Below are 21,197 nucleotides of genomic sequence, written 5' to 3' on the forward strand. Positions count from 1 at the left end.
CACATTTTAATAACGCTAAGCTGCCATTGACCAAGATAAAAATGCCCACCCCAAGTGACTTGCCATATGGAGGGTAGAGCTGACACGACCGACTCCCCCACCCCCAGCTAAAAGAACACACGTTACAGAGAACTGTCCCACCATCCTGTCCTCATCCACCTTATCGCTCTATTTTGTTGTTGTTGTATGAGGCAGCATCATAAGCAGGTGGGCACTCGGCTCACCTCTAAGAAAGGCTCAACTTCTACACACTTTGGTGGCTCTGGCAGCGTTTTTCTTCTGTCTGCACTCAAATTCCATGACTTTAAGACGCCGGAGAACGAAAGTCATGGATGCATCAGAACGTACAGTAGACACATGATTACAGGATCAGGACTCCAGTCCAGCAGCTATAAGACATGCATTCAGTCCTAATGTTGGTTTAACCCTGCCATGATATTACCATGCACACACACACACACACACACACACGCTGTGTATCTAAGGGAGATATTAGGTCTCGCCTAAAATATAAAGTGACTTCAGCCACCTGTAATAAACTGTCAACTTTATGAAGGCTGTTTGACCTCGTTATATTTAGGACTTCGTTGAAATTTCAAACATAAATTCAAAACGTTTTAGTACCGGTATTTATTTTTTTACCCGAAATCTCTTAAGGCAAAGAACTGATTATTACTTTCTTCTTCTTGCAGTTGGCGCTCGGCATGTTCCCCTATCCACAGGTGAGTACATTCTAACTGTTTCCTTTACATTCTTAGTCCAAATTATGGAATGTCTCATTTTAACCAGAAAATATTTCATGATTTTCTTTTCTTTTTTGTGGTGATTCCTGTTCCAGTTATATTAAATGAAGAATATTTTCCACTACTTTTGTGTTTGTGTTGCAAGATGCTGTTTTTCAGTTCATACAATTTAGAATGATTGATTAATAAAAATATTCTTATACTAAGTAATAATTACTGATAAGTAAATCTGAAAATAAAAGTAATTAGATGCATTTTTTTAAGGGGGAAATATGCTTCTTTTGAAACATTTTAACATTCATGCCTAGCATTTTTACAGCCGTAAATGATTTGCATCATAAGATCATTCGTTGGGTAATGGAACTCTCATTACCCAACGAATTATCTTATGATGTAAATCGTAATTAATTAATTAATTATTCAATTTGCGTCAGACAAACTCTGGATATTTTGCTACTGCTAGCAAAGATCAAAAGACCAGAAAGAGAAAAACATGTCGGTTGGCCCCTAAATATCATTTTCAGCCTGTATTTCTTTTCACGTGAGCTTTTCTTCTTTGCGTTAATCCCTCCCCCCCCCCTCTCTCTCATTACACTAAGTAAAAATCCTGCTCAAATGTAATTGCAGACAACAGAAGTGACTTTCCAATCCCATCACGTCTTCTTTATCCCTTTAAAATGGGTTTGTCTCTGGCTAAGTAATCTGGCTACCTCGGGTTACCTCCTGGCCGCCCAGGAGCAGCAGGGTTTATCCAGTGAGGACTAATTGTAGAAAAGTTAAAAGCAAGTTGTGAAAACCTGAACTCTCTATAGAAAAATTAACATTTTTCATTTTCTCCTTCGAGGCAGGCTTGTCCACGTTTTGAGGGCTCCACTCGTCATTCTGACTTGATGTAGTTATTAACTTATGTCTCTTTGTTGATCTTCGATTGTGGTGACAAGGTGTATTTTAGGTGTTAACTTTACTCACTGATTGATCTGTGTCAGCATGCATGGACTATTGTGCGACCGCAGCCTGGGGTTGGTCTGATTTCAGAGCGCTACTATTTCCTTACGATAATTCGTCCATTGTTTTGGTTAAAAAAAAATGTGTGTGAATGATCAGACTTGTATGATGTGATGAATTATTGACTCTACACATGTTATAAACTGGTTAGCCAAAAATATCACCGCCGCCCCTTGCAGTTATGCTTCTCCAATTTCATGCAGTTTTCCTTATCTCCGTGTTAATTCTCCCCTGACTCCATATGGCGCTGAAGACGGTTCACCTGCAGGCTGTAGCAGAGCGGTGTGGCGCGAGTGCGCGGATCCAGCTCGACAGGCGCAGCCAGCCAAAGTCCTCAGGCCTTAGCTGTCATTTTTGCAGACGCTGGCACAGCTGTCTGCGCAAAGCCCCGTGCTACCCTTCACTGAGAACATTTTAGCACAGACTTAAGGAGAAGTTAGAGGAGATGTAAGACGGCAAGTTTGGAAGGCCTTGAGTTTCCTCTTTAGATAGTGGGGGATAGTTGTAAAGCTATTTTCTTTTTGTCTTGGGGTCTGTTGTTCTTGTGCGCTTGCTAATTACGTTCATTTTTGAATGTTTGGTGAGTTCTCTCCATTCATTCTTTTGAGAGTGTCTATGCATGCACTTTGGAGTCATCGCGTCATGTTTGTCATGATTAGAGATGGTCTCTTTAATTCCACTCCACCACATGTCGGGATTCATTTGCGTCCTTCGTCAGGAGTTAATGGAGTTTTTGCACGGCTCGCTCTGAAAGTCTTTGAAGACACCAGACCTGATGTGATGTGTATACAGCCGCCAGCGATGTTGCTCCTGATTGATTTGTTGTGTCTTTGTTTGCCTCCATGGCTGTTGTGTTTTTGTTTTTTGGGGTTTTTTGCTTCTTTTTACTTTGTCATATTTTTTCGGCTTTGAATGGATTTCTGGATGACATATTTTTTTCCAGTTATTTTTGTGTGTTTCAGGAGCTCCCCATCACACATCACTGCGTAAATCAGAAACGCCATGCAGGCTTTGTGTTTTTTCCATTCAAATAAAATGGAAAAGAAATTGTATTGTTGTACGACCCAAGGTAGCATGTTCTTCTCTAAGGGAAGAGCTGCTAAGATTAATTCATCTTACTGAGCTTCCTTCTTGGTATTTCAATTACTTTACAAATGAAAAAAATATCGGCTTTCCATCTCAGCCTTAAGTAAAGCTTCACCTCCTCTCGACGCTGCATAAAGACTGACTTGAGTTGACCTAAACGAAGAAAAGAGCAGACGGAAGTGCCACTTACCATTTCCCCTCCTCTTACCGAGGCATTCCTGAGCTTCTAGATATGCTCTTGGGAAGAAAAAGAAAATCATTTGATATCTAAAAATTGGATTTGTGATATTTGCTTCCATGCAGGGATATTTTTATATAATTTATACAACTTTAAGCAGGTGTTCCTGAACATGCCCGAACGCCAGCAAACTAGACATTTTTGTTATTTGGTTAACAATCGTGAAACATTTCAAGAGGAATGGTGCCTAACATTTTGTCCGTCCTGGTTTTAATGAGCCACAGATTAATGAAATAAGTGAGAGAACATGATTAAACCATGACTTCATGAGCATGTCAGCTGATTGTTCATTAGCGAAGGTGGCTGTTGAACAATGAAGACGATCCTTCTGCTGGCTAAATCTACACACTGCATTCAAAAATAAATGTCATATTAACTGATGTTTACCCCTGAGGACAATCAGATAGTACACATATCTACCTGTTAATCAGACCACAGGGATGAGGGACTCCCTTAAGATGCAAAGATATATAGATAAATGTCTCTCTTTGTATGTGGTAAACTTACCTAGTACATGAAGAATAAGTGCTCAATTATCCATGAATAAGTCAGTCTCCTACTATCTAATTTCAACCCTGGTAGTGGCATGCAATTTTGTCTTAGTAATTATTTTTGAACAAATTAGTTTTCCATAGTTGCCTTTAATGTGCCTGAATCAGGCAAAACTGGATACGGAGGCAGTTAAAAGTCTCTTGGTATTTACAGAGTGTGAAAACCTGTATTTAATTGAGTGAATCAATAAGTGCTTTAGTGCACTGTCAAAAGAGCTGAATAAATGAGCAATTTATTTACCATACGTTGTTAGACATTTAGTGGAACCGAGGTTTCGTGTTGCCTCTACGACATTGGCTTTCAACTGCTATTATACTGATGAATGAGATCCGGGAGAGTTCAAAGAGGAAACGCTAAATGTTCTAAAGAGATGGCTTCTACATACAAATTAAGAGTTCCCACCCCAGCTTGTATTTTTCAGGGTTCAATCTTTTCAGATGTTTGATTGTGACCGTAGTATATTTAGGAAGTCGGGTAAGAATTCACTATTTTGCCTTTGGGGATTATGTCTTTCTGCACCTTTTTTGTGAGATGCAATCTGAGATCACTCCTGTTTCTCCTCGTCCAAAATTGGATCATCGGCATCCAATAGGCTCAGTGCAGTTCTTATTCATACTGTTTATAGCAATCATCCCAGCACATCTCCATAACCTGGAGGGTAGGAATAAAGCACTTCTATGAAAATCAGCATTAGTGGGTATTTTACCCCCATTCTCCACAAATGAGAGCACGGCTATTAACATTTGTGTGTTTTCATTATGTAAATGGTGCTAAAGCACACTCACAAATTGCCAACAGGAAGGCAATAATTTTCTTCCAGGGATCATAATGTGTCCAAGTGCATCATCTTGATTATGACATGCTAATTACATATCGTTGCGTTTCTTCTTCTCTGTCTTGCCCTACAGATTCAGAAAAACCAAGGCTCTTTAATGGTAAGTTTTTTTGCTTCAGAAAATGGAGGCCTCCACCCCATAGTCTGTTACTGGTGGTTGACTCTCTCATTTGAAAAAGGAAACACATTCGAGTTGCGGTGAAATATTGGAACATGCTTATAGGGCTGGCGTTACATTCGGTGCCATTATGGAATAATAAAAATGTTTAAGAGCTCGGCTTTTCCGGAGCGTGCTGCAATCGATTAATCTAAGTAGATGCCCTTTTTTTTAACCACTCTATTGATTTTTCTTATTCATGAAGTTCTGTGTAGGCTAACATGATTGAGTTTTTTTTTAATCTTGCAGCCTCTCCAGTTACTGCAATGCATCGTTGATGAGGTGAGTCCTCGTCTTATGTGCTTTTGCATCTAAAGTCAGTCCTAATGGCCCGGAAAGCTTATATTTTGTTTCCTAATGAAGCAAACCACTCAGGCGGCTTTGCTCCCCACTCACTCCACGCTTCACCCTATGCAAATGCTTCAGGCAGTACACATGTGCACATGCATATTACTGTAGAGGTTGGACCTGTTATGACACACACACACACACACACACACAAAGCAACATGGCTTTGAAGGCTGCATACCGCAGACACTCCTAAAGCAAAAGGAAATGTCGAAGTAGGTTCCCGTGGCTGCACGGGTTGATCTGATATAAAAGAGGCAGAGCTCCTACAGAAACGCACTGATGCCAACACAAGCACTGTGAATGTTGAGATATCTAATAACATAAACACATGACAGGGGGATGGAGTCATCGGTAAGTCCGTTTTCCATTAGACTCAAACGATACACATCAGCTTGACTTTATCGATGCATCAACCGGGCTGAGTCGGTGATCCTTGGAGACTGGATCACTTTAAATTGTTCAACATTGCAGTAAATGAAGCCTCAAAATTTGTTCCTTAATATCTTGGTTGATTATTGACCAATGTTTATGGAATTTGGCACAGTCATGTGCTGCATTTCATCCAGATTGACTCCTGATTATGGATATTATCCATATTTTTCTTTTTTTTCAAATGGGGGTGTACTTTTGTTTCGGCCTGCTGTGCATTTAATATTGCAGATAGGGATTTCTAACAAGCGGCGTCTTATAACTGAGTCAATTCCACATCGGAGCAGGTCAACGGATTTGTTTCATCTTTAATACCTGAGGAAACAGATCCAGTTGAAACCGGGGTAAATTGTCAAAACAAAATGGTTTTGTTTTAGGACGCTTTCAATAATATCTCTCTGATTGCCTCCACAAATGAGGTTTTGTTTCTGCTGGCCTTTACCAAGAGACACTGTGGAATTCGTAGTGGACAAACGGTTTTGTTGAATCTTCAAAAGCTCTGGATCTAGATCCAGAAGAATCCACCATTACTGAAAATGTGCTTTTTGTGATGGGTGCTTTTCTAGTTTTCTATGGAAAGATGATTTAAAGTTGATCATCTCCATGGCACATATCCAATGCTCCATGATGAAGAAAAAAATGGACAAAATGTTCTTTTGTTAGAATTCTGGACAGATGTTTTAGTTTTGTGTGCCTCTGTCGGTTGGACTGAAAGGGTTCCTGTTGTCTGTGATACGGTCGACACACATCTCCTCCCATACCTCAGTGCAGAATTCAAGTCAGACATGTTCTGTACCTCTAAAAACATACCGGTAGTTGGTTTCCTAAACTTTGTGTTTTTGTTTTTTTTAGCAGCATTTGAGATTTTTGTCATCAGTTGGTTCACCTTATTGTTGAAATTAATTGTCTGTCCTCATCAGCGCAAGTTGAGTCCTTGGACGCAACATTTCTAATCTAAATTTCAAATCACTCTGCCCAGTCATTCAAGCTTTTTCACTCATTGTTTTCATCATTCTGCGCCTGTCGTGTGTTTTTAACCTCGTAGAAACACAAACTTGTTATAATTTCATTATTAAATAGCGCAGTGCCACATCTTGATGAAATTAGTTGGGATTTCTGCTTTTTATGTATCACCCTATTTTATAGTGAGTTTACATGGATGACATGATTCTGAAATGTCCATGCACACACACACACGCACACACTCTACTGCCTGGCAGTGTCGTGCCCTTGTAAACTCATGCTCCCTACATTTTAGTGAAAGCTGCGCCCGTTCCGACTTCTCATTTCGTCATCGGTTCTTTCCTGACTTGCACTAATTGCAAAGATGCCAGAACACGTATCTGAAATCGTCCCCCAGACCCCACCCTAATCCATATCGCATATTAACCATACAGTGTCACTAGTCCTTAACTGCTTATAGATTGGCTGTGATTAATAATTAAATACTTTTGGTTGTAATGGATTGACCTGAGTGGAACTCTGCATCAGTCGGCTCGATGGAGGCGTCTTTTCCTGTCCCTCCTCCTTGAAGTAAGACAACCTTCACTGTTGTCCTTTACTCTCCTAAACAAATGTCATTCTTAAGAAACAAACTCTCAAGATAAAGCCGCTCGCAGAGAATGTAAGGAAGGACTGCACAAGAACGACGCCATTCAATGTGCAGCCCACCACCCAGAGAAGTGCTTTTGCTGTGTCAGGCGATTTAAAGCTACCACGATGAAGTCTCCGTCCTGTTTACCCGAGACATCCGGATTTATATGGAAGGGTTTTTTGGGCGTGTGTTCAGTCTGCTTTGTTGGTTTGATGTTTGTCGGCAGGGTTGTGGGGAAGCTACTGGCCTGATTTAAAGATTTTAGAGATGCAATTAATGCTGGAATGGATCCAAATACATCCATATAATTTGTTAGTATGTTGGGCTGCAGGTTAGCCCCTCCTCCCAGGCACTAGGTGGGGGGGGGGGGGGTGTAATAGTAGTGGTTGAGTGAGCTAGACAAAAGCAAAAAAAATAGTTTCTCTTCTTAGTATTTGGGCAAATTTATTTAGCATAATCTCCACACTTAAAGAGGCTGGAAATTGATAGTCATTTAATTTCTTTACCCAATATGTGCTTAAAGTTTATGCTAATATGTGGCTTGACTTCCTCCTCCACGTCAGTCTGTGTTGACTAAACTTCTGAACTGGTGATGATCCAATGGGATGCTAGATTGAATGATAAGGTTTTTTTTTTTTTGTGGCAATAGACGCGTGTCTTCATTGACATTTGATATTTTCTGTGATCTATCAACTGGGGAATTTAAAGCTGCTGTGGTTGATTCACAGTGGATCATTAATGTCATTGCAGGTTCGTGGAACAATCCATTAAATGATTTCCACATTGTGTTTTTAAATATTGTTGGATATCGGCATTCGTCTCGGGCTACATCTGAAACGAGTTCTCTGTCGTTGTTCCTGCCGTCTGTCCTCTGTCAGCCTTCATCATGTTCCACACGCGCCTCTGTTTGCTGTACAGCAAGTGGCTCCACTGATAAAGAACTCCCACTTTACTTTCAAGCCTGTAATTACCGATCTAATTTTGCCTAATAATTGCTTCATGGCGATGACATGTATATTTACTTGTACCCTTGTACTCTGATGCTCTGCGTTTTGTCTCGCAGTGGAGTACGTATACAACCGGAGAAATAATTGACGCAGACCGACCACTTTCATCAGCCTGCTTTGTCTTTTGTGCCCATCGCCTGCTGCCACATCAAAGCTGCAGCGATGTTCCTCTCAGCTGGAGACATGAATACATGCATTAATGTCTGTGTTTGTGTTGGAGCTGCAGAACGGTGTCTCCAGTTGATATGTTTTTCTGCGTGTGCATTCAGTACCGGAGCATTTGCAAATTATTTGGTACTCTTTAAAAAAAAAAAAAACCGGGGTGCACGCTCAAGCTTGTGGCGTGCAGCGCTCAAGGGCATTTGTTTGTAAATGCCTCTGTGTGTATGTGCATGAGTTATGATATATTGCTTATCCAAGCGGAGGCAGCACAGTGAAGTGGAGTGAGATTAGAAGGGAACCCATTCCTTTGTTAATTTAAATGGGCTCATGCATCATGCTTTGCGGGAGCCTGCCGATCGGAGCATTAAGGAACGGCGAACGCTGCCCTGAGGTGTTTTTATTGGCACAGCAGGACTTTAAATGTAAAGAGCTATAATTCTCTCCCCCCCCCCCCCCCATTTGAATAAAGACCTTGTTGTGGATCCCATGATGTCACCATTGTGCATATTTTAAATCTTTTAGGAGTTACACTTACTATTTTTATTGGTCAAATTGCTTTTAATATTGTGTGATGGTACCTCCTTTTATATGATGTAAACAATCCCATCTTGAGAACATCAACCTTTAAAGATGAGTAGTTCCGTTTGCTGGAAGTGTTCTCATTTATACGGAAATTGTTTAAAATTGGGCCTAAATGTAGAATATACTAATGTTCAGTTTGATTAATGTATTTAGTTAACTTGAGTAATGTAAATGCTTTTTTATTATTATTAAGATCAACTGTTTGCCAGCTGTTTGACCTGATGCAGTTCATAGAGCCTCCCTGGACAACGTTGTACCATACCTGAAACGGAGATATTTCTATTGTTACATTTGAAAAAATGTTGAACTTACGGTAATTACAAAACTTATGTGTAATTATTTAATCATGAAACAATTTAAATTGTTGGAAGATAATCTACATGCACATGTCTAACCTCACGTATGCAAAAATAAATGAATACTTGAGATAAGGTGGCTGGCGCTGCATGCACACAAACGGTGTTTGACAGCAGCCGGCGGGTTTGGGTCGGTGCTGGAGAGCTGACCCCGTCAGACCCTCAACATCAGATTGCCTTTTTAAACTCTGTCACCGTAGTGGCAACACAAACCCTGTCTGTGTCGGTAGGAGGAATAATCCAGCATGACCCAGGTGGGGGTTCAGGTGCAGTTAATTTGTCAGATTTTCTGACTCGGACCCCCCCTTTCATTTACGCGTGTTTAATTTCACATGGTATTTTTTTCCCTCCAGTTCAGAGATGCATATGTATCTGCAGATTGATATATTGATGAGGTTAAACTGTGGTGTTTATGTCCATATATTGTCCATTTGTTCTATATAAAGCTGCATATAAATTGTCAGGACGCTGCACAGCATTCTGTATTTTCTGTTTCTTCCATGACCAGAAACGTCGATTGGCTATTTTCATCTTTACTCAGTCAGAGAAATGGATAGATACAACATTTTCCTGCTTCTCGTCTGTGTTACTGTCGCTGTTTTGTGGATGGCAAACTTAATTTTGTATGTTCTTCACAGGATCCTCCGGTTCTTCCTGTCAGCCAGTTCAGTGAGACGTTTGTTCACTTCATCACTCAGTGGTGAGTCTTGAGTTAAGAACTGTATTATTTTAACTCGGAAAGCACTCGGAGAGCACAGACCTCCGCCAAGTAGCTCATTCCCCTCATAATTGGATCTACACCGTCCACATGGTGATCTAGAATCATCACCAGAAGGTGAATTATTCTTGGTATCTTTATACACCAACCATGAAAAGTAAAAGTGAATCAGACTTGATTTTTAACTGATTTTTGAATCTAAATGAAGTTTTCAATGTTAAAATGTAATCTTTTTTTCCTGACCTCATTCTGGATCAGCACCAGAAGACATTTTGCATGATGGTGCATATTGGACCCCTTTATGACTGTGATTGAATTGAATGCATATTTTACGAGATAGGATTTATTTATTTTTTAATGCCTCCATTATAAGTAAATGGGGAAAATCCATATTTTTGTTTTGTATCCAGACAGGTATCCGGAACACGCTCAAAGTTTAATCGGCTCTAAATTGGATCAAGACCCATCTTCAGATTAAAAATAAATAAATCAAGATCCATCCAGCAGTTTTTCCATAATCTTGCTAAGAATCAGACAAAACGGACAGACAAACGCTGTCAAAACCATAACCTCTTTAGTGGAGGTAATTGGAATTAACAGTTTAGATAAAATTGAATGTGTTTTCGAATGGTGATGAATAGACAGTATAATGTTGAACAATTCTATCCACAGAGCCAAACTGAACAAATGCGAGGTGCCTGTGTTGAACCAAATGCAGCGTTGTGGCTGTACTGCTTGAGGTGTTCAGCGCTGCTGATGTGAAAGCAGTTTATTTCTTACAAAGACAATATTTACACATCATTTGCCAATGATTCATTAACCGTGTGTAACATTGTAGTGTGTGTGTGTGTGTGTGTGTGTGTGTGTACCAGCTGTTTATCCTCTGTGTTGTTTTGTTTACCTTGCACAAGCATGCCTCAGGTCAGACTGTCCTGACCCCTCCCGTTCATTGTGATACATAACACCTTCTACAAGCAGAAATCTGCCGCCTCTTGTTCCACAATGTAGGTCATTCCCATAGATGGCGAATGCATTCAGAGAAGCACAGGAAGCCACTGAACAAATTTCGGAAATGTTAATTTGTAAATTATAATTATGCCATTGAAATGAAAGATTTTGTTTTTTTGTGTGTTTTTTTTTACACAAATGTTACATTGAGTGAGGCTTGAATCATGGCTGGATATAAACGGCTTGTATGTCTTCTTTTCAGCATGCAGCGACAACCCAAAGAGAGACCTGCCCCTAATAACCTCATGGTAAGTTAAACCTCTTCCATTAAGTCCTTTCAAGGACCACAAACTGTAGGTTTTGAATAAAAGTTTACGGAGAGCCACCATGACTTCCGCGCATTTAGCTAAAAAAAAAAATTCAATTAAACATAGTTTCATCGTGTTGGTTGTGCTTGAATTCTACGGTGGTATTTTTGTACGCGGTGATTGAGGTGTTTAGGTCAAGGACCCTCACGGTCGGTATTGCTGTTTGGGAACAACAGCAGTGAACCTTTCGGTAATAAAGAAAGATTTCAGTATGGTGTCAATAGGAAACCTTGAGGTGGGCTTTAAACCTACTTCAGTGATAATTTATTAAATCCTCTGCATTTCATCCTGTCTGAATAAATCATGCCTATGTTTTGTACAATAGTCAAATAATTAACAAAGATATGGATTTATACCCTAATTAGAAATTGAGCAAGGGGAAGAAAATGAAAAGATTTCTCTATTCCCATACAGAGCATTCATTTAAAATAACATATTTTCTGTCACTGGTTAACTGTTAACTGTTATATGCGGTTTAAAAGATTTTGCTTTTTTACAATCTTTTCTAGCTTGCACAACGATATTAGGACTTTAAGTCATTAAGTAGTCTTTAATGATGAACACCTTATGTTATCAAAAGCTGTGAGGCTCTATTATTATTATTATATTACTGCATATACAGTATATTATATATCACACACAGACGCCGGGCCGGCCCACTCGCAGTGGACGAGATGGAGCATTTGCTTTGCAAAAAAAATCCACGCCTTCCCTTTGTAATGTTTTTGTGCTGCAGCCTCAAGCCCTGCTCTCTAGTAACAGCTTAGAAGAGTCGCCCTTTACCCAACGTGCAGAGACCGTAGCTATTTCATTGTCTTTCATTTATGATGTTTCCAAAACATAAAAATGTCTTGTACAGACACATTCATCGCAATGCAAATCTACGATGGCCTAAAATGTTCTTCCTGCACCAGATATTTTATTTTATTATGAGATAATCCCTCTGAAGTTTGTACTGGCTTTAAAGAGTAGTGACATGCTTTTTGTGGTCGGACCAAGGACATTGACAGTTGGCTCCCGAGAGAAAAGGGGTGAAGGTTTGGGCTGGAGGGTGTAAATGCAGCGCTGATGACAGAATGTATGTCCTCAGTTTCACACCAGAAAGGAGGAGTGAAAGAAAAGTCTAGATCCTCGATGAAAAGTCTTTCTGCCAGACAGACGTGTCTCTTGATGGAGAATTTATCACCCGTTTCACGCTGTCCTCTTGTTTGTTTTTTACACAAATGTTTTTTTTTTGGAAGAAATCTTTATTATAATGTCATTGCGCAAACAAGCACAAGTACAGACACACAGAAATTAAATTTATAAAGCAAAGAAAAGGTGACACTAAATTCCAATTACTGATATTTAGGTGAAAATCGCCAATGTGTTCCCTGATATATCCATACAGTTGATCGAGATCTCTCAGCTCAGTTGCCTGTTATGTCTTATGAGATGAGGCTGTACTGGAGTATAAATATTTCTACATAATTCTCAAATGTACATAGTGTTGTGGATAATCGGCCGCATGGTTCCAAACGTACGGCTGTCTGTGCGTCATTATTGTTTAGACTCTGAAGCATCTGATTAGCTGAGTGGCTCCTTATTTATTACGTTAAAACGACAATGTCAGATCTGGCCTACGATCCGAACCAGTGGGGGCTTCTGGTGCCAGTGTCGCCAGCCCGGAGCGTCTGTCCGCCTGAGCAGGAGAGTCAACCATCTTTTTGCGTTGACATAATTCAAACGGAGGGTCTGTCCGTGTTTGTGGTCACCTTCTCTCTGAACTCGCCGCTCTCCGGAGACTCCAGTTATTTCCCTCCAGTCTCTTTTCTCCTCTCCTCCCTCCCTGGATGCGGACAGCAAGGACAAAGAGTCTGATTATTTTTACATGACACTGTGACGGTCCTCTGCAAACAGGTTGGTCAACAGGAGCAAAGATAACTCTACTTTTTAATCCCGTACGAAGTAATTCTGACCTCTCCTGCTGCCTCTGCTGTAAATACGAACGGAGAGCGGAGATGAATCCGGTCGTTTGTTCCTCCTCCCGATGTCCCTGCTCAGCCGCTGTCCTTGACGTGGCCTGACGTTTGTTGTGGACGCAAGGGACATTGTTTTCATCAAACGGGATGTGGACATTTTTGACCAGACACAGGAGAGGAGTCTGGCTCTGGACCCACTGAGGAGTTCCTCTGAGAAAATGCACACCTTCAATTCCCCTTTTCTCTGTCCATTCCATCCCCATGTGAAACTGGCCAGTGGTTGGTGTAACGATGAGCCGTCTTTGCACCGCACAGCAATTCTAGTGGCAGTTTCTGTGTTTAGTTCCATTTTTTTTAGGCTGTTGTTGCAAGCTGCCGTTTATATGCTGCACGTGTTCCACTCGTCACGTTCAAGGTTCCTCTCAGGCGTTTTGTGAAGCACAAACGGCTTCTCCATCTGACTTCTGAGAGCCGTAGTGTTTTTGTTTGGGGTGCAGCGCAGTTGGGGGTTCCAGAACTATGGAAAACCTCATTTAGTCCAAAAACAGATTTATAATTGCGGTACGATATATATATATACATATTCTCTTTGGAATTTGTTTCTTTCAATCTCTGCGTGCCACATCCCTTTCTTCCTCTCCTATTGGTTCAGGTTATCGTGGCTCGCGTGGTGTTTTCATCACTGCTCCCTTCATTGTTTACCCCCCCCACACTCTCCTCCACATTCTGACTCTGTCCCACTTCATCCATATTCATTTTGCTCCTGTCTTCTCTTCTCTGTCATCTTTCTTTAACATGTATCTTTGTCCTCCTGTAGGCCCTTCATGTCCTCCTCTTCCCACGATGAACTGAGATAAGGTCACGGATGCCTGCCTTTGTGACACCTACCTGCTGATTGTCTTTTTCTCTTTCTCTCGTTCCCTCCTTCCTCCCAGCCTCCCGAGTACATTAAAACTCTTTACCTATTCTATCTGTATGTTAATTCGTGGAGCCTCAGCCTCCGATCTTCTCCTCTTCCTGTGCTGTACAGAACGTGTCACCATTTGCGTTCTGTGTTTTCTCTTTGCAGCTCATTCTCTATCAGCTCTTAATGTTGTCTTATATCAAGCTTACATTGTAGGTCTAAGTTGCTCATTGGGTTTCAGTGTATGATCTCTCCAATCACTGGTGTAGCTTATATTTGCCGTTGTGTTCTTTTCAGTGCGATTTTATCCTATTAGCAGTTTGAATGCATGCCTAGTCTTGATGGAATCTGTCCCTGAGGCTTTAAACAATATGCTATATCTACTGATTCTCAAATTTTGCTCATGCTATTAATATTTTATTCATTTCAGTCCGATCATTTTGAACAACAAAGGCTGGATAGCCTTGTTCTGGGGCTGTAAAATCAACGTGTTTGTTGTTGTTTTTCATTGGTTCATGCATTTTTTCACCACGCTGACAGAGGAAAAGGGGAATAGATGTGATCCAATCAATGAAAGTAAAACAAAATGCTTCGATCGCAGGAGTAAAGTTAACACAGCAGATGTAAAGCGAGGGTGTCGCTCGTTTTCAGTAGCCTTTTTGGCACGGCTTTTGTCTCCAATGAGAGAATGTGGGAGCAATATAATGATGTCTGACCTTAAATAGTGAGCCAGGGTGTCGTTAACAAAAGAGGCGTCGACTCCTCGCGTGACGCCAACATCTATCAGAAACCGAGTTTCCTTCCCTGCTACATGACTGTTGATCTCGGTTCATTATGCTTTTCGTTAAGCTAGCTGCTAAATGTTACTAGCTGCTTTTTAACGCAGGTGTGTCGCTGATGCGAAGCAGAGCAGACCATCATTGTTTTAGAGAACCTTGAGCCTGATCTAGACGTCGGGTAAATGCCTTGCAGACGGAGCTCTGTCTGCGAAAGGCCTTTCTTGTTCCCTCTGCGTTACACCATTTGTAAAGAATGACGAGATGAGCCATCACAAAGGAAAGTGAGCATCGTCTTCTTTCCTTATACTGATGCATCTTTCATTGTGGGACACCCTATCCTGTCATCATAAGCTGATGACGTCCGTCAGCTGGCGGGACTTTCCGCTGGCCTGCTCCCAGGACGTTGACTGAATGAACTCGGAGACAACCTGTCCTGTCTGAGGTTTCCTGAGTCTCTCATCCTCCCCGAACACGGGGGTTGGCCTGTACACACCGCTTACTGTCTGGTTTATTAAGCTTTAGGGTAATAAATAGACGAATACTTGGATCAGCTGTGTGCAACCAGATTTAAATGGCCACCGTTACCATCTGTCTGTGCTTCTTGCTCGTGTTTACGATGATCCAACAGCCTCATTTTCTTTGATTGTGATTTGATAGACATTTCTTCTCTCCCTCCCCCCCACTCACATCCGTCGTGGTCGCTCGTTCCCCAGCCTTCACGCAGCCTTTTAGCACCCTTGTCAATGCACCTCTCCTATTCTGCTTTCCTATTCATAGGCGCACACACACACACACACACACACACACATTTCGTTGGCCCTATTCAACCCCCCGAGACACCAGATGAGCCCCTCGGCTTCTCACAAAAGGAGCGCGTCGTGTGTCCGACTATCCCCAAATCTAGCTTTCACACAAAAAAACGCAGCCAAACCCGAGCTGTTGTTTATTAACAAACATCTGTGGTTAGTCAGTCCGTGCTTCACCTCTATCTCATGTATAGCGTGCATAAACCTGGTTGGCACAGTAACCAGTGATCCTTTCCACCCTGGGTGATGTCTTGACTGAATTCTAGTTGCCGTGTGTCTCTCGGGACCAGCTCGAGTGTCTCAGGAGTGTGTGTGTTGCTGTTAACATTGCTTCATGTGCAAAAAGGTTTTCACATACAGGCGTATGTATTGAGTCACTTTTTTGACCCAATCATTGCTGTCTCGTCCTCCTTTTAAACCTTTCTGTCAGCACCTTCTCTGCCGTATGTTTTCACGTTTCGCCCTCGGGTCTCTCTTGACGTGAACCCCATTCACACGTACTTTAGTGCATGGTATGATGCCCATGTGCAACAGTCGTGTCCGATTTTGTATAATACGATCAAAGGCAGGATAACTGTATTTTGACTACCTTGATTTGACCAAAGTCTGGGTAAGAAGATATTTGAATAAATATTTTGCGATATTGAACATTGCCTCTTTTTGTAATTTTAGAAATGATGCAGAAATCGACTGAGGCTACTTGTCACCAAGAATGCCATTTTATAGCATGCATCATCAGTGATCCACAGAAGATAATTAAAACTTTTATATCTACTTTCCTTTCTCTCTTTTGCATGTTAACGATCAGTTTCACTTTTGTTCACCAACAGAACTTTACTCTGCTGGCGTAGATTGACAAATGTCTCTCATAAAGCTCATATTGTCACCTCGGCCTTCCCACAATCCCACGATTGGCCAATTGGATGTTAGTTAAGTGACAGTTTAGAGTTCTTTCTTCCTATTTAATGTTCCGTTTTTCATCATTTTGCGAAGGCCAGGTTTTTAACGCTGCTAAATCAGAAGGCCTGACTTGCAACAAATTGCACCAATTTGTTTGTGTCAAACGTTTGACAAAAAAATTCAAATCATCGATGCACAATGTTCCTTCGCTGACCCAGAATAGAAGGTCACTATTGTGAGGAGCCTCCAAAAAGATGTGTTGCATTCGGTTATCAGTGTTTCAAGTATGTGGCTCCTGAATCGAGCTGCAACAAATGATGGAGAAAGCCTTCTGTTTCAGAAGCAGCAGGAAGTCGCATTCGATGTTTGTTTGCAGCTTTGGAGGAACTTCATTCTAACATCAAGAGAGGTTTCCTCACTCTTCCCTGCTTGTATAGATCAACCAAACAAATGTGGCTGCCATCGGACCAGCCATCTTCCAGAGGGAGCGGGAGATTAGCATGTTAATCTGTAAAGGACTAGTTACTCTACCTACCCCTTCACTCATCTGTCTCACCCACCATGGTTCCCCCCCCAACCCTTTTCTAACGAGGCGATGACCAGTTTGATTATAATTGCCTCACACTCCTTTTTAATTTCTTCTGAGCAGATTAATCATACATAGGGTTATTTAAATTTCCATAAATTAATCTTAGATTAAACACACCCTTCAAAGGCTTCAAACAATTAAAGACTTAGGTAGAATTTCCCTGGGGTTTAGACCATTTCTATATGAGCGCTGCAGTTGCAGGTGCTTGTCCCATTTTGACGTGTCCAGACGGTGATTAATGCAACCTTTAAATGAGTCCTTGCCCAATCTCACCTCTGTCCTCGCACCTCAGCAGCAGAAAGGCGCCACACCCTCAGTGACCTAACTAAGGAATGCTTATTAACTTTATTTATTACTCTTTGCTTTACAGGTTTCGTACTTAATTTAGCTTGCAAATTATTAAATATGGTCTGTGTCGGAGGATATAATCCTAATATTCTCAGATCACCTGTATGCGTATATGTCGGCCAGGTTTCAAGATAAACACCTCGAGTCATAAGAAGGGGAATGTTCTGTTGCACAATATTGGTTTTTTTCCCCGACTAATCTTTTGGATAAATGTCTTAAAGCCATTCCAGTACAGAGATAAGCCGATAATATGAGAAGGGGCCGTCGCTGACTTTGAATTGAACAGTCTCGGACCTGCAACCAGTGAAAAGGTTGTGCTGTATCAGTTCAAGTGGTGAGAGAGCTGCGTATCAGAGAGCCTGTGCACCTGACAAAGAATAGTAATAATTGTATTTCATTTCAAAGTAGCAAGACTTCTGACTCTTTTGCTGAAGCTACAAAAATATTGTATGTTTATTTATGCCTAAAATGCGACTCGTCGTGTCTGCGATCGCCCACTAATCCCCGGCGCCCTGCTGTTCCAGAGCATTTAGCTCTATGTGGAATGAGCCCTGTCCCTCAAATACACCTGACATTAGCGATGTGTCTCTGATTGTGCCACTCTGGACAATTAAGGCGGTGAATGCTACATAAAGTCTGAGTGTTTCTGCTGCCTTGTCATTGCTGAGACTTTCTGCTGCTTCTATTTTTAATTTAGGAAGTAACCACAATGAATAAGTCAGTTAATTTGACAAAACAATTAACAAAGTCCTTTATTAGCTTTTTGCTAACGGCACATGACTGAAGCAGATGGAGTTTTCTCGGCTGTCATGGATTAGAGATGTGCACATTTCCATTTTCGCAGCTTTGTCAAGGACTTTTTCATCGTTTCCTTCGTGCTAACTTATATCTTTAGATAGTCTTTTTTTGTGTCTCCAGTTTGCTCATTTTCCTAAAAATTTAACCGACTTGATTACAATTATTGTTCAGGCAGAAAGATGAAGCCTGAACCACAGTTTTGCTTGTGCTTTTGACAAAGACGATGTGTTTTTATCATTTATTTGCATGTGTGTGTTTAATGCTTGTATATGTGTGTGTGCGTGACATATATGACCAACGACACGCATTCATCGTGGTTGAATTCCAGCAGATGTCTTTGGCCTGTCCGGGTTAATTTCTGGAGCACAGGGTTAAAGTTTGATTTTTTTTTAAAACACCTCTCAGGCCCGGCTTCTTTATTTTTGTATCTCTCTGTACTGAGGAAGAAGGGATGATTGATTAGATGGGTAATTCAGCACATCGGGACACCCAGAAGCGTCCACTCTACTCATACTGACACACACACACACACTAAAGCTCACCCTGATATGAGAGTAATTAACCTCAGACTGTGTTAACCCCAGCTGCCCATTAGAAGGACAGCAGGATTGATGGAGCTCCCCCCAGTCCTTCACAGTGTCTGTAGTTTTTTTCTTTCTTTTTTTTGCAGGATTACACACACAGCTACTTTTTAGAATCTCGTTAAAGTTTAAAACAACGGCGATGACATGTCTGGAGTGAATGTTCACCATCCAAAAATCTTTGATTTGACAAACTACACGACGGTAACAGATATTCACCCTTCGAGTGTTTTTGTTTTTATATACTGTATTTATTTCCTGTATAACTTTAAGTAGATGAGGGGGGAGACCAGAGTCTGTCCTTCCATTGCATGCTGGAGGCTGAGCTCTGTCCCTGAAGAAAAACAGCTGATGACAACAGGGCTTACTTTATCAAAGGCAAACTTGTGATGTCACTGCTAGAGTGGTGACTGACCTGCATATTTGCATAATTAGTTTTAAGCCCAAAGAAAAACATTTGATTAAAAATCTTTTTTTTATGTGCGGCATCTCGTCACGTGATGCGCATCAAACTCTGACTATTTGTTTTCAATCATTGATGGTTTCCATGTCTGTGTTTATTCCTCGTTTGTTAGTGTTGGATCGGCTCAGATGAGATGAACGGACCTTTAAACGCTATTAATCTGTCTGCTGTGGAAAGTCTCTCTCGCATGGGTTAACCCAAAACGCATGCGAGTTAAAGCAATGTTCAGATTGAGTCCTGAACATAAAGACGGTGCAGAGTGTGTGTCCGGCCCGTGTCGGGAGCGAACTCTTCTTGTTAAGGACGGACGCCTTTGAAATCAGTGCTGACAGGTCCATTTAAACCGGCCATTGTTGACCTAATTGGACATCTACACAAGACAAATCAAATTCAGGGTCAGCCTCAGTAGAAGAGTCTTGTTACCCTCCTCTCTGACCGCTGACCCCTGCGTGACCTCTGTCTGTGGGCTCGGTGCCTCTCTGACGGGTCTAAGGTGACGTCTCTGTTTCAGTCCTGCAGCACTAAACAAAGTCTCATGGCTGACGCTGTTTATTGGCTCTACTGGAGTTTAAATTGTGCAAGAATTTTCTATTCAAAAGCATTTTTTAGGTCGGCTTGAAATAGTTGTTAAAAATGTTTTATGTCATTGTCATGCCTATGTTTTATTACAAATTTCATTTTCCAGCCTGGGAATGATTTGTGCGGATCATTAAAGTTATTTCCTTAAAATGACCCAACAAGCCGTTATCAAATGTTTGACATTTAAAATCAAATCTGTCGGACATAAATATTTAAGAGGGTTTGATGATGTTCCTCTTTAGTTTATTTGCTTTTTATTATTATTTCATGGACCATGATTTAGATTAATTATAAAAGTACAACAGAACTATAAGCAAGGTGTAATAATGTTTGTGGCTCCAATCTGTTTGATAATAAAAATTCATATTGCAGAATACAAATAACTATTTTCAATAGCTGTTAAAATATATTTGTGTTGTTGCGGTTTTAACGACTGTTTACGACTCGTTTTTTTTGTTACAGCCACTTCAGTCCATATCTCCCATGGATAGCGATTATTTTGAAGGTCATATATATTAGAATAAGATTAGTGGTATTAGATATTCATTCTAAATGCTAAAAAAAATACACCATAAATATGAACTTTAATTGCTAAAAGAAACTAAAGACCTTTCTTTCCTGCACAAGTTGGGGTTGAATAAAAAGACTATTTGTGAATATGGTTGTGGTTTTTAAGTATAATTTCTCTCCTGGTTTCTGAATGCAATTCAGAACGTATTAGTAAAACTGAAATAGTCACGCTGTTGTATAGAGAATCAAATTGTCATAAGTATGACTTGAATTTACACACAAAAACAACAACTTTTTATTTAGCTTTTTATTCGCCAGATGTCTCCGATATAAAAACACACGGACGCTGTTCTGAAGATGTTTCTATTAAGCTGCTGTCTTTGTTTGCTTTTTTAGGATCATTCCTTCGTCGCGCAGTATAACGACGGCAACGCAGAGGTGGTGTCCATGTGGGTCTGTCGCTGTCTGGAGGAGAGACGGGTTCAGGGACACGTCTGACGTCCCTCTGTCCGCCCCCGATGGACCGGGACGTTTGAGCCACGCCTTGACCACTTGTCAGAGACTTCAGGACCAAGTACATCCTCATGCACTCTATAAGTGACTCAATGTGCAGTTAATGGACGGACATGATTAGTTATTTAATGTGGGGGAAATCTCCCCTCGAGTATTTGTGCCGTGACATTAAGGGGCTCCCATCCTTTAAATGGCTGCATCCAAGAACTACACAGAGATGCGTTCTCGCCATCAGGAGTACCCAGGAATGTCGTGAACGTCACGGCCTGATGAAAGGAGAGAAGCCGCCAACAGGAAGGGGTCAGAGCGGGCGTCGGTTCTCGGGCGATATCTCA

At 41.1% G+C, this 21,197-nt stretch overlaps 1 protein-coding gene across 1 annotated transcript in view; it reads left to right on the forward strand.

The window, feature by feature from the left end:
- The window catches only part of map2k5 (mitogen-activated protein kinase kinase 5), a 39,743-nt gene extending 18,896 nt beyond the window's left edge, over positions 1-20,847 (forward strand). The window contains exons 17-22 of the mRNA XM_068738885.1: positions 693-722; positions 4,533-4,559; positions 4,866-4,898; positions 9,736-9,797; positions 11,026-11,071; positions 20,746-20,847. Coding sequence (XP_068594986.1) covers positions 693-722; positions 4,533-4,559; positions 4,866-4,898; positions 9,736-9,797; positions 11,026-11,071; positions 20,746-20,847 — 300 coding nt within the window. The remainder of the gene's footprint in view (positions 1-692; positions 723-4,532; positions 4,560-4,865; positions 4,899-9,735; positions 9,798-11,025; positions 11,072-20,745) is intronic.
- The last annotated feature ends 350 nt before the right edge of the window (positions 20,848-21,197 follow it).

The sequence above is a fragment of the Brachionichthys hirsutus genome, chromosome 1, assembly GCF_040956055.1.
Source record: "Brachionichthys hirsutus isolate HB-005 chromosome 1, CSIRO-AGI_Bhir_v1, whole genome shotgun sequence".
NCBI lineage: Eukaryota > Metazoa > Chordata > Actinopteri > Lophiiformes > Brachionichthyidae > Brachionichthys > Brachionichthys hirsutus.